At 41.9% G+C, this 13,333-nt stretch overlaps 1 protein-coding gene across 1 annotated transcript in view; it reads right to left on the reverse strand.

The window, feature by feature from the left end:
* The window catches only part of AK5 (adenylate kinase 5), a 193,402-nt gene that overhangs the window by 36,777 nt on the left and 143,292 nt on the right, over positions 1–13,333 (reverse strand). The window contains exons 9-10 of the mRNA XM_081088444.1: positions 7,823–7,865; positions 3,623–3,667 (exon numbers count right to left, since the gene is read on the reverse strand). Of these exons, the coding sequence (XP_080944570.1) occupies positions 3,623–3,667; positions 7,823–7,865 (88 nt within the window). The remainder of the gene's footprint in view (positions 1–3,622; positions 3,668–7,822; positions 7,866–13,333) is intronic.

Below are 13,333 nucleotides of genomic sequence, written 5' to 3' on the forward strand. Positions count from 1 at the left end.
GTATTATATATAGTGCATGGTGTGTGCTAGTGTTCAATAAACATTGGCTTCTATTAAAGCTGCATCAAGTTAAAACAATCAGATTTATTTTTTATTTTCTTCCTGAGTCGTTTTTATTTTTATTTATTTATTTTTAAATATATTTTATTGATTTTTTACAGAGAGGAAGGGAGAGGGATAAAGAGTTAGAAACATCGAGAGAGAAACATCGATCAGCTGCCTCCTGAACACCCCCTACTGAGGATGTGCCCGCAACCCAGGTACATGCCCTTGACCGAAACTGAACCTGGGACCCTTCAGTACGCAGGCTGATGCTCTATCCACTGAGCCAAACCAGTTAGGGCTCGTTTTTATTTTTTAATTTAACCAAACACGTGAGTCAATTCCACAAAAAAAACATTCAACCTTAGCCCCAAGAAAATACTCTCTAAATATTAGACTTATTCATTGAAATACTAAGTTTTGAACAAAAATTCTCATTGCTCCAGTTTTTCTCCAGGGAATAAACGGGAATAGTTGCTCAGTGGTTAAAAATGCACAGAATAACACAAAAATACTGTACAAGTACCTCTCAGAGCTTACTACTTAAAAGCAGCTCATCAGCACCAATGCCAAGGTACACAAGGCCATCTGTGTTCCCGACACATTGAAATCCAAGCCATTGAACGATGACTTGATCATTATGCCATTAGCATCGCACCTCCTCTGTAAAGTCAGATCATTTTCCAAATTGAAGCACTACTACCAAGGCTTTGAAGAGGAATAATGGGAATTCAGGTGATAGGCAGGCTATGAAAAGCAGACAAGGGAAAAAGAAGCCATAATAAATAGTGATCAAGAGATTTAAAAAAAAAAAAAAAAGGAGAAATGTTCCAGAAAAAGTTGTGAAAGTCTCTGGGAGCCTATTAGTGGGATATAATGAGGGTATTTTTACATTTTCCAGATAATTTTTCATTTCCAGTAATGACCACGTCCCTGTCTTACAGATTGGCATAGTTCTCTATCTTGTGTGAACAACCAAAGCCCATCAGACCTTTTCCAAACCTTTTGATCACCAGGCTCTATCCTGTGACATCCCTTATCTGTGCTTTGGAAGGTGTGTCTATAAACAGCAACTGAGCTGCTTTCTTCCTGAACACAGAGGTAATATTCACAAAACATTCAAAGGGCCAGCGAGGCCCATCCGTGCCACCTTTGGGCCACTTTCCCAGAACATTTCCCTCCACTCAGGTGACCGTCAGTGTTATTGCCTACATCCATCTGTAAGTATTTTGCAAATGAGCAAAAAATAGCACCAGCTTAGGGCGAGAGGTGGTGGAAGGAGGGAGTTGATGTTGCTTGTTCTCAGCGAGGGGGTAGCAGCTCCATGGAGTAAGGAGCATCTGATGAGGCTCATAATTAACCTGAAAACCCTCCTGCCACAAACAGCTACTGCAGCAGCCTGCTTGTCCGTTCCATTCCAGGAATTCCAATTGCTGTTTCGGTTGTTATGGAAACTGACCACACTGCTTCTTAAAGAATTCATTATTCCAACAAATATTTGTTGTTCTAGTCATTATGGGGCATCTAAATGAGCGATGCAGACACGAGGGACGGAGGAGCTCAGGGGTGGAAGGCTGGTGATTAGAGAAGACTTCACAGGGAGTTAGGACTCAAACCCCTCCTGGGGCATGATTAACTAGGGGAGAAGACAGTGCAAGTAAAAAGACTGGCAAAAGCAAGAAACATTCAGATAATAATGATGCAGGAGGGGTTGGAGCGGAAGACTTGGGGTGCAGTGGGAAAGGGGAAAGACACATTGAGGCCAGTAGGGAGAGGGCTTTGAAGGCCAGTCTAAGGAGTCTAGACCTTTCTGTGGATAAAAGGGAACTAATTAAAGGGCTCGAATAAAGGGAACTTTGAAACCAGGGGAGAGTGCCTTAAGGACATTCATTTTATCTTATGACTAACAGTGAGGATGTCACCCTACCCTCTGCTAATGCTACATAACACTATAGCTCCACTGTGGTTCTGGTAGAGGTCAAGATAATAATTTAAAAACTAAAAAAAACCCAGCCATCTTCTCCTCTAGACAAAACCACACTTGTTTCACTGACACCAACTGACTCTTGTTTATGAAAACTCATCAAAACTGCTCTATATGACATCCTGAGTATTTTCACGAGCTCAAATTGACCTGCAATAATAATACAGCCCCCAAACATCATTCTGCCATCTGACGAGAAGTGTTTGGAACCAAAGCCTTAATTTTCAAGCAGAGCTCAGTAAGTACCCTAGAAGAACTATTATTTTCCCTCAGATCACAGTGGCTTTGTACCTTTTACTGCCCACACAATAAGCTGAAATATTTTTTTTACTAGAATAGTGACTGGCCATTAAGTTGACATACTGGAGAGGTTGTTTGGATAGAAGAAAAGCCTTTTGCTCAGAGCAGCAGTTCTGAGTGTGATCTGTAGACTTTCTGAGATCTCAAGCTTTGTCTGACGCCAAAGATTTTACATTGTGCTATTTGACCTAAAGGGCACAGGATTGAGGGACAGGGGAGCTGAAATCTTTAGTTATCCTAGACAGAAGTGACGTTTGAAAATACATTTCAAAATTCAATGGTGAGTGCTAAACAATGGGTACATATGAAATAATATTCATGTTAGAGACAGTAACAACAACCACAAAATATGCGGTATTATTTTTAGAAGCCTTTTCTGCACTGTATTTTTAAAAATGCAGATGTCTAAAGGATCATTCCTTGGATTCCTGAGCACCAAGTTTAAAGGGGCTCTCCTCATCCTAATTTGGCCCCTAAGATAAAAGCTAAACAGAAAGTATAGTTTATTGCATCTTGGCCTTGATGCCAAGAAAACTGGGTAAAGTTTATGGGGAAAGGAAAATTTTCTTTGAAAATATGATGTGTTTCTCTTTGGTAAGGAGTAGAAATAAGTTTGGCAAGAATCCATCCAGATCCCAAGGTAAAATCAACTGGAGGCAAGTAAGTCAGATATAGAACCCAGGTTGGGCTCAAGAATTGTTGCTGCTTAACACATGTTCTTTTGGCTGGAATTCTTCCCTTCTCTCACCCCCCATAAATCCCTTCAATCATCCCATCTCTTCCTTCAGTTCTATGCTTAAATGTCACTTCCAAGGGAAACCTTCCCTAATTACCCTGTATAAACTAAAAACCCAATTCTACCCCAAACCCCCCGTGTAAGTTTTTCTATTTCAGCTCTTTGTAGCCTTTCTAATTTTGTGATAAAACTTTGATTAGTTCTTCTTTTTCATCTAAGATGGAAGCTCTGAGATCCCTGTTCATTGCCCAGCATGGGTCCAACACCCAGTAAGGATTTGGCGGGTGACTGAATGTGGGAGACAGTCCAGGGTAACAACCCAGACAAATGAGTGCTGAAGTGGGAGGGCCCATTGAGAACCCTCCGTTGTCTGTGCTGAAACGATACAAATCCAAACGCAATATAAAACTGTGCAAATGAATGCAGCAATCCGAAAGCCTCTGGGTGTTATCTTAACTAAAAAGGAGGCAAGACTTCAGAGGGTGAGAAATGAATAGCCTTTCCCCTACCAAGTTGTTATTATTAGCAGTTGCATTAGAAAATTGAGGGCTGTTACTCACCAATCATGAAAATAATTTTACACTTCCTCAAATCTTCCATGAAACCTTTAAAGTAAGAATAATTGAAGTTATTGACAGGAAGTACTGTATTGAAACCCTGGTTTTGCTCATGTTACGTAAAAACCAAAATCTTGTAGTTTTACTTGATAAGAAGCTTGAAGATGAGTAAGTGTTAATAGTCCATAATGAAACGGCACCAATGACCATTACGGCCTATTCCTAGACCCAGGTAACATATTTTCATTTAAACACAAATGATCACCTTTAGGTAGTGAAACTAATAAGCCATTAAATAGCATTAATCACAAATAAAGATAATTTTTAAGAAATTACTTAAAAATTTCTTAAGTGTCTCAGTTGTGAGTTACTTCATATTTTTTAACATTTACTAATCTCTCTCTGATAAAGGGAGTCTGGAAGACAATAGTTTACAAATAGTTCCTATGTACAAAAAAAATAATGCTATTTTCCATTTAAGGTAGTGATATAAAATTTATTTTAAAAATAAATGTATATAAATAATAATAGTGAGTCAACTTAGTGAAAAGTATTATGTAAATAATATATGGCATAATAAGTAGTATAGAGATAAAGCAAAAATCACAAAGATGACAAGTGAAGACTGAATTTTGGGAACCACTGCTTTAAGGCAAAGGTCTGATTAGACATCTTGGCAAAGTGGGAAACCCTCTAGAGTCTGTGGAGCCCTAACAGATGCTCAGTTGTCACGTGCTGTAGTAGGCAGCCAGGAGGGATGAGTAGACATGAGCTCCATTTTTTATCCTGCTGTCACCTGACTTGATTTAGGCAAATGACTTCTTTTCCTTGTACCTCAGTTTCCCCATTTGTAAAATAAAGGTGTTGGACCCAATGGTCTCTAATTGGTTCAAATACCCATGATCTGTGGTTCCTGTAAATGAATAGGCCACATGAGGAAATGACCCCCTTTGTCCCTGGGCCTTGATTATGATGCTGTATGTTTAAGATATCTTCCTAAAGTAAACAAAAATCCTAAGACTGCGGGGGAGAGTGAGGTCCCCTGAAGAGATGGCCACAACCAAAAACTTGAACTGGGAATGGCTCTGGGAGCTCCAATCTCAAGGCTCAGAAAATGCCAGTGGTTACTGCTTGAGTCTGGAAGCAGGGGTGCCTCAAATTCGAAATACGTTTAGAGTGAGGATCTGAGGGTAGAGAAAACAGCAGTCCTACCCACGACTGCTTCAGAGAGGAGCAGGGACAAATATTGCACCTTTGCTTAAGGCCATCAGGCTTCATTTATGGAGATTAGACTTTACATGCAATCAGGAGTTGAACCTGTTACCACACGGTGAGAGTTAGCAGGCCGCTTACTCAACTGTGCCAGGGCAGGGGCAGCCTTCTGCCCTGGACCTGGAGCTCTGGGGCAGGCTGAGAAGGTGTGGGCTCGTTCAGGATGCTGTGAAGTTCAGAGTGGGATACAGTAGAAGCCACTTTGGGAGACACTGCTCTGACCTACAGGCCATCCTGGGCAAATGGGGATGGCAAAAGCTCAAAACACAGGACCTAGGAGAGTCAGAGGAACTCACCATGTTCAAGTCCTTCTCCAACTGGCTAATTTCTGAGCAGCTTGGTCTCACACCCGTGGGGGTGGGGGTGGGGATGGCAGGCTGATTCCACAAACAAGAGCTTCCAGAAAGGTTTCTTTGTTATGCTTAGGCAAAGGCCGGGCAGAGATTCTAAACCAGTGGGTGGGTGTGGACGATGGTACCAAGAGTTAGCATTCAAAGTCATGTTTTCAGAGCACCAGGCTAGACAAACAAAACAACATGGAAGCTGAATCCTTCCCTCAGCTGGACAGATGTGGCTACAGATAGAGTAGGAGAAGACAATTTTGAATACTTTATTATTCTTGCTAACCCTATCGCTAAGGGAGATACTTTACAAATTGCAAGATACATTGACTAGATAGTAATATATTGCAATGTAGGATACTGTGATTTGTTCCACTTCATGAAAAATTTGCATGCAGTTGGAGCTCCAGGCCCCTGAGGTGTGTGGGTTCCTGGAGCAGCCCTCTCAGTGGGGAGAGCCTGGAGAGTGGGGCAGGATGGAGTCAGCCCTGGGCTCTTAGTCTAGGTGAAGCTCCAGGATCTTTTCCTGGTTCAGAAATAACTGCTTTTGCTCATCCTATGGGTGTGAGTTGACTAAAGTGACAGGTAGAATGTAATTACCTGGAGAGAGAGAAGGTTTTTATCTCCCATCTTGGTGACAAAATTACAAGTTTTACACTTTAAATAAAGTGAGAGCACTCTGATTTATACTTCATGCCTTATGTAGATGCTCAGTACTTTGGAAAGTTAGGTCGTTTTTCTGAGTTATAAAACTTTTAGTGGAATTGGGGTAATTCATCTATATGCTCAATTCTACCTTTTTGCAGGAATCCATTATGAGCTGAGTGAAAGGCCTAACAACAGGGGGGGGGGGGGGGACGGGAGAGAGAGAGAGAGAGAGAGAGAGAGAGAGAGAGAGAGAGAGAGAGAGAGAGAGAATGGACATGAAGAATTGGGTTGGGGATAGAAGGGAAACAAGGTAGGGGAGAAAGAGCTGGAAGCAGAGGAAAAAGTGAATTTGGAGTCTTTGAAGTAATTTCTTTTTTATACTGAAGGATGATTTTTGTTGTTGTTCTTTTTAATCAGAGATGCCCCAGTCTCTTCACAGAGTAGCCCATGGAGACTGGCAGAGTCGTATGTAATCTGGAGCTTTCTATTCATGGCAAAAACACATCGGTGCTCTTCACCTGTGGGACCAGAGGGTCATCTCATGTCCTCTGGACTTCCAGCTAACTTTACGAAACTGAGCATCTTTTAATTTATTTGCAATCTAGGAAAGTGGCTCTGGTTATTATTATTATTATTATTATTATTATTATTTTTGGTATATGTATCCTATTACAGTTTTTAAAAATAGTTATTTTTTAAAATTAATAATGGTACATTCATGTAATGTAGTCATTACAAATTAAGGTTATAGAGAGTTTTGAATGACATGGGAACATGCTTATGATATGCACAATAATTGGAGGTAATATTTGTATATACATGTGTATTCTCAACTCTGTGAAAATAGGTATATAAACAACACTCTGGAATAAAATGTACTAGAAATGTTAACCATGATTACTTAGAGTCCATAAGGTTTTAGATGATTCTAAATTTCTACTTTAAAAAGTTTTCCATAATGAATGTGTTAATTTTATAACCAGGAAAAAAGGGCAACTTTATTAGGCAATCAATCAATCCCTATCCAGATGGGTCTGAGTTCATTATTTGCACTTGACTCATGTTTATGTGCCTTTCCCCATGAATCCCCATGATGCCATTTGGTGACTGAGATTTTCACATACTGCTATTGCCATTATCAAATGACACTTTATCACCTCATGCTCATGGATCAGCGCAGGATTAGAGCTGGGGCTATTTAGAAAGCTAACTCACTTGTATGTATTCATAGTCAATACAAACATATTTCCATGGACTATAATGATAACATTTATTACAGAGTGATAATGTTAGGAGGTATTTTACTTAGGGCAAGCATGAACCTTATCTGTTTTGAACAATCTCAAGTTCAGATAATGTAATCTATTTTCAGTTCCATGTGTACCTAATTGTGGTTGGATTTTTTTATTTTTATTTTTATTTTAGTTTTTGCAAGACTTTGAACGACAAAAATTATAAAGCAGTATCATTTGGGTGTTTCTTAGTGTATCATCCAATGATACACTGCAGAATAGTAACTACTATCCAGAAAAAGGACTTGTGTTTTCAAAAACTGAAGAACGCTTTATTAACGTTCGCCAGCTCTCTCTGCTGCAGGACCTGCGGGAGCCTTGCTGTGCTGTTCTATATGCGATTCTTCCGAAGGCGATCGAGTGTTAGCGTTTCCCAAACATATTTTCCCAGAGCATCCTCTTCTCACTGAGTGTCTCGGGGCTGGAGGAATGCTCTCTGGGCTGGAGGAAGTGCATCTCTTAGGCATCCCTTTGCTTCTTCACATGGACCCGGAGGGGAGAGATGCACAGAGTTCCCCTCTTAACTGTGTCCTCTGGCTAAGGGAAAAGTACATGTTGCTGGTAGTTTATTATCTCTTTGTTGGTGATTAATAAAAAAGACACATTCTAAGCCACTCAAGTGACAAGTTTGCGCAGTAAAGAAAACTCACCTCCTGTGGGGTCCTCTCCAAATACATTTAACTGGTCATCGCCCTGTTTATAAAAAAAATAAAAATATTAGATGATAAGACTAACAGGTATTGTGTCAAACTTCTTCTTTCTGTGTGTGTATGTGTTATAAACTTCTTGCCAGCATTAACATACTTAACCTTCCAAACTACTCTATGAGGGAGGCCTAGTATGACCTACCTTTACAGATGAAGAAACTCAGAGTTTGAGAAGTTAACCTGTGCACGGCCACAGAGTGGTGAGGAGCAAGCCCAGATCTCCTCAGAGTATATGCTTGTTTCTTAACCTGCTCAATATCCTGCCTCATTTTCTTGGTGCATAACCTATTTGCGGTCAGAAAAGCTGATTTCAAGAAGGCAAAACCTTCCAGGACCCGAAACTCAGATAGGGTAGTCACAGCTGTTTCACAAACAACTCTAACTTAAAGCTGGCCTTGGCCAACTTTCTGTAAAGGGCCAGGCAGTAAATGCTTTCAGCCTTGTGAGCCATATGGTCTCTGCAGCTATTAAATATGGACCAAACCTTGCCAATCTCTGAAAACGAAAGCATGAAATAAGGCAAGTTGGGACGACCACCTTTGATTGATGTCTGCCTTTTAAATTTCCGTATTATTTTTTAATCAGACAGCTACTCCATTTTCCTTATAAAAGAACCCATGGTGTTTGGAAAAAATCCTGAAAAAAAAATTATATAAAGGCATTTGGTGAGAATTTTCGATCCCACCTTTGTCTCCATCCATCCCATCTACCCACTTCCTCACCCCTTATGGGTAACCACTCATAGAAGTTTATTTTATTTTTTTGTATCTTTCCAGATACACAGGAAAACTACTTTCAGATATCCATGGATACACTTAGCTATTAACATATAATCTTTATATTTACACTTTGTACATAGAAAGAGGCATACCTATATTGTACATGCATATGTGTTTATATTGACATACTAATCTATGCTGTTCTTCCCCTTGCTTTAAGAATATATTATTTTATTGATGGGAGAGGAAGAGAGAGATAGACACACCAATAATGGGAGTGAATCATTGATCAGCTGCCTCCTGCATGCCCCACACTAGGGATGGAGCCAGGAATCAAACTGTGACCTCCTCATTCATAGGTCAATGCTCAACCACTAAGCCACACTGGCTGGGCTCCCCTTGCTTTTTTACATATCAATATTTCCCAGAGAACGTTCCATATTAGCACAGAATGTTCTCGGTTGTACAATATTCTATTGTATGGACGGTCCCATAGTTCTTCCTTTATGATGGACCATTGAATTGTTTTCAATCTTGGACTATTTTTCAAAAATTAGTATAGTAAATAACTTTATATAGAAGTCATTTCATACACCTATAGCTGGAGGATAAATTCCCAGAGAAGGGGCTGTGCAACCAAAGAGTAAATGTATTTATAATTGTGAAAGATTTTGCTAAATTGCTCTTGCTATTGAGGTTGTGCCATTTTGCAGGGACAGCCTCGGCCTCTGATTTGCTTTGATGCAGGACTCAGTTAAATGAGGTTGCCTGGTTGCATTAATGCTCCCTTGAAAGAGCTTTGTCTGAGAACAGAGCCTTGCCTTCCTCTTTTAGAACACCTGCCTTCAGGGCAGCTCTCCTGCCTGTCTTCTTAGATTTGCTTGTGTATCCAGAGCGGTTCCAGGTGGACAAGAGTACGTAATGGAGTGGCCATTGAGGGACACATCTGCATTAATTAACTGCCTTCTCTGAGTAGAAAAGACTTCGGTTATTCCTCAGCAGCCTCCGTCCTCCCATCCCCCTTCCCCCACTTCTCTTGTTGAAATCATTGCACTTTGGAGCTGGAGTATAGGTCAATCATCGGAAATCCAACCCTACGATCCGCCTCTCCCATTTTACAGATGAGGAAAGGATGGTTAGCGAGGTCATGCAAGGGGCCCATGGTCGTGTCATCGGGTCTTTAGCGATGCCATGGTTGGGATGGGAACCACATGCCTCACCATGTAGCAAGGCTCCTAGAAATTTAGTCCCATCAGCTTAGCTACCACAATGGACCTGTTAGTGTCCTGCGCTCACCTGGCTGGTACAACCATCTCCCAGCTGCTGCTAAGGGCTCCCCGGAGCCTGGCCCCTTCCTCAGGCTGGGTGACTCTGGCATAAGTTGTGCTTCAGTGTTCCCCTCAAGATCAGGCTCACCCCAGCAGCAGACTAGCAGGGACCGCATCTTTGCTCAGCCACTACCCCTGCCCTAGCCTAAGAGCACTCCCTAATAACACACCTGCAAGAATCCCCAGCGGAGGCTTTGCTTCTAGGGACCTGTTTGAAGCCATTCATGCCTGCCTTCAATGCAGCTACATAGAAAGAGGCCTAATAGCCTTTGCTGGAGAAGGACTGTTCCATCAGACTCAGCTTATTGCATGTAAACAGCTACTGAATCTATTCAGGTAATGCTAAGAGGAAGCCACTGAGTCCTGCCCCTCCCTGTTAAATATTATTGTTAAGTTATCAGACTCACACCCCCCGGACAGGCTAAACTGTAATCTTTCTTGTGCCTGGTTGTCATGTTTTGCGAGTTTGAGGAGGAGGAGGGTTAATCTCAATCTATAAAACAATGCACCATGTTTAAATGGCCTATCAGACCTCTATTTGGTTGCTTGAGTCTGACCTGTTTTTATCCACAGCCTTCTATGCTGTTGGCCCAAATGCTTTACATCAGCCCTAGTTTTATTTCTATGAGTGCATTGATCGTGAACAGGTTTCTGGAGCGTAGACACAACTGTCATCGGCTCTACGCCAGAAATGTGACACACTGCGTTGACTGACACGAAAGCCCAGGTGAATGGGATGTTTGACTGGAGGCTGTTATTTTCTAGTGATGCTCAGAATAAACCTCATGATTCCAATGTGACTCTTTTGTAAATAAAACTATTCTGGCATCACACACACACACACACACACACACACACACACACACACACACACCAACAACCAATGAAAAGCAAAAGATGCTCTACAGCCCCTGGAGGCTCTTTCTGTTCCAATGCTAGGTGTATTCTGCATGAAAGGCATTGATTTTGGAATGTCAATTATATAAGGAGCAAACTGTTATATAGGCTTATTTCAAAAATATCTGGCAAGGTGTTTACATCCAGTTGCATTGTAGCTGTATCTTCAGCGAGGTGTATTTTGGAAAAACACAACCCACTGATGACCAAGTGCCACCCTGTGTGCCTGTGGGTGCTTCTTTGGGTCACAGCCATTTACTGTGTTGCTGCTACATCCAGTCAGCACGTTGTCACCTGTCAGTCTGAATTGTGGGGTCAGGCTCAGTGACTACAATGAGACATTGATGACTTGGGAGGCATGATGCAGGCTACATATCTGAACAAACTGACAAAGAGGGATAATACAAATATAGGCACAGATTTTATGTAAGTGCCACTTATGACTCATAAGCCAGGAGCCAAGGCAGCCAGCAATGATGTGATTAATACTGGTGAGGGTGGGACAGCTACAGCCAGACCACACACACACACATACACATACACTCAGGCGGCCACATCTTCTGTGCTTCATATGTGATGATAGTTGGTGATTGATGGTGAAAACCGAGAATCCTGCCGAAGTGCCATATTTAGAGCCTCTCGATGGGGTTCGGGGTTCATGGGGAAACGGGATTTGGGTTACTGCTTTGTTTTGGTCTCTGTCCCTTCGTCTCCAGTCAAGCCAGAGCCACAAGGAGAGCAAAGGCTCCTCGCATCCAGCTCTATTTCCCCGTGCGGATGTGGAGGCAAGAAGCTGCCTTTGCAAGGCTGGATAGTGGTGCTATTTTTAGAAAGAACGTTAGTAGGTGTGTGTGTTTTCCTTTGGGATCAGAGTTCTAGCATCACCGTGAAGTGCAGGAGGACAGAGTGCTGTGAACGACTATGTGGCACAAGTATAATGAACGCCCGTGGTGCCATCTGGAGGCAGGGCATGTGACGAAACCGCTGCAAGGAACTGTCAGGAAGATAGTAAGACCACCCTCCGTACAGGATTTATGGCTTAAACCAGCAGAGACCAGCTAGATCCGACATGGAGACTCATGTCACCTAAGGGTAACCCCTAGCATCATTGTACGCTCATTGCAATGAACAGAAAGCTCATAGAACAGCGGTTCTCAACCTGTGGATCGTGACCCCTTTGGGGGTCGAACGACCCTTTCACAGGGGTCGCCTAAGACCATCGGAAAACACATATATATAATTACATATTGTTTTGTGATTAATCACTATGCTTTAATTATGTTCAATTTGTAACAATGAAATTGGGGGTCACCACAACATGAGGAACTGTATTAAAGGGTCGCGGCATTAGGAAGGTTGAGAACCACTGTCATAGAAGGGCACAAATGACTGTAGGAGCTCCTCTGAGAAATCTCCACCCCTTTCCCGGAAGGTCCTGATTACTCCTTCCCCTCATTGAATACCCTCCCCCCCAGTTAGATGAACCTCAACCAAGGAAGCAAGTTTCACTAGAGGGGAGCTGCTGTGTGTGTGAAGTAGCCCATTCTCGGTCTCAGTGCTTCACTAATAAACTCACTTTCCCTTTAAGCTCCACGCTGGCTCATGTTTGAATTCGTTCCTCTGCGAAGCCAAGAGCCCTCCGTGGGCCCTGGGCCCTCGAGCCCCGGAACCCTGGCAGCCTGCCTCAATATGAATGGAGGCAAAGTGGGCTCATTTGCTAAGAGAGGGACGGAATTGGATCCTGGCGGTTTGAAAGAGCAGTTCTCAGGTTTTGCTGGTGAGCTGTTAATGAAGTTTTGAAATTTCTTGGCTCATCAGGAAAACGGAAACATAACTACATTTTATCAGCAAGGAGAAGGGAGACTGGTCCTTGGGAAATGTTCCGAGTGTTTACAGTTCTCACTAAAGCCTGTTTTCATTTAAAGCAATGGGCAATTTGGAAAAAAAAAAGTATGGGAAGTGGTATATAATTTACTTATACCCAAGAATTTATTTTACAACAAGTACCATTTCTCTTTCACTGAAGTGTACACCATTAGAGGTCTGCTTGCTGTGGAAGTTCTTGTATAATCGAGTAAACAGGGAGGAAAAATATAGGGGATGCTAGGCGAACCTTCTCTCAATCTTATTAAATTGCAGGTTCTCTAAATGAACTGCGCTAAATAGTGGTTCACAATTCTCTTGGAGGAATGGTATTTTTCTTCTTTTATGTATGAAGTGAATATATACATGAAAAAGTAATTTAAATGTTCATGTCTCTAATAAGGAATTAAAAAAATATTTGTATTTTCATATTTTTTTAAAAGTATGTTTTTATTGATTTTAGAGAGAGAAGAAGGGAGAGGGAGAGAGAAAAAAAACACACGCATTGATGTGAGAGAGAAACATCTGTTGGTTGATTCCCATACACGTCCCAACCTGGGTTTGAACCCACAACCTGAGTATGCACCTTGACCAGGAATCGAACCGGTGACCTTCCGGTGCATGGGATGACGCTCAGCCAACTGAAC

Source organism: Myotis nattereri, assembly GCF_964212035.1.
Source record: "Myotis nattereri genome assembly, chromosome: 3".
Classification (NCBI taxonomy): Eukaryota; Metazoa; Chordata; class Mammalia; order Chiroptera; family Vespertilionidae; genus Myotis; species Myotis nattereri.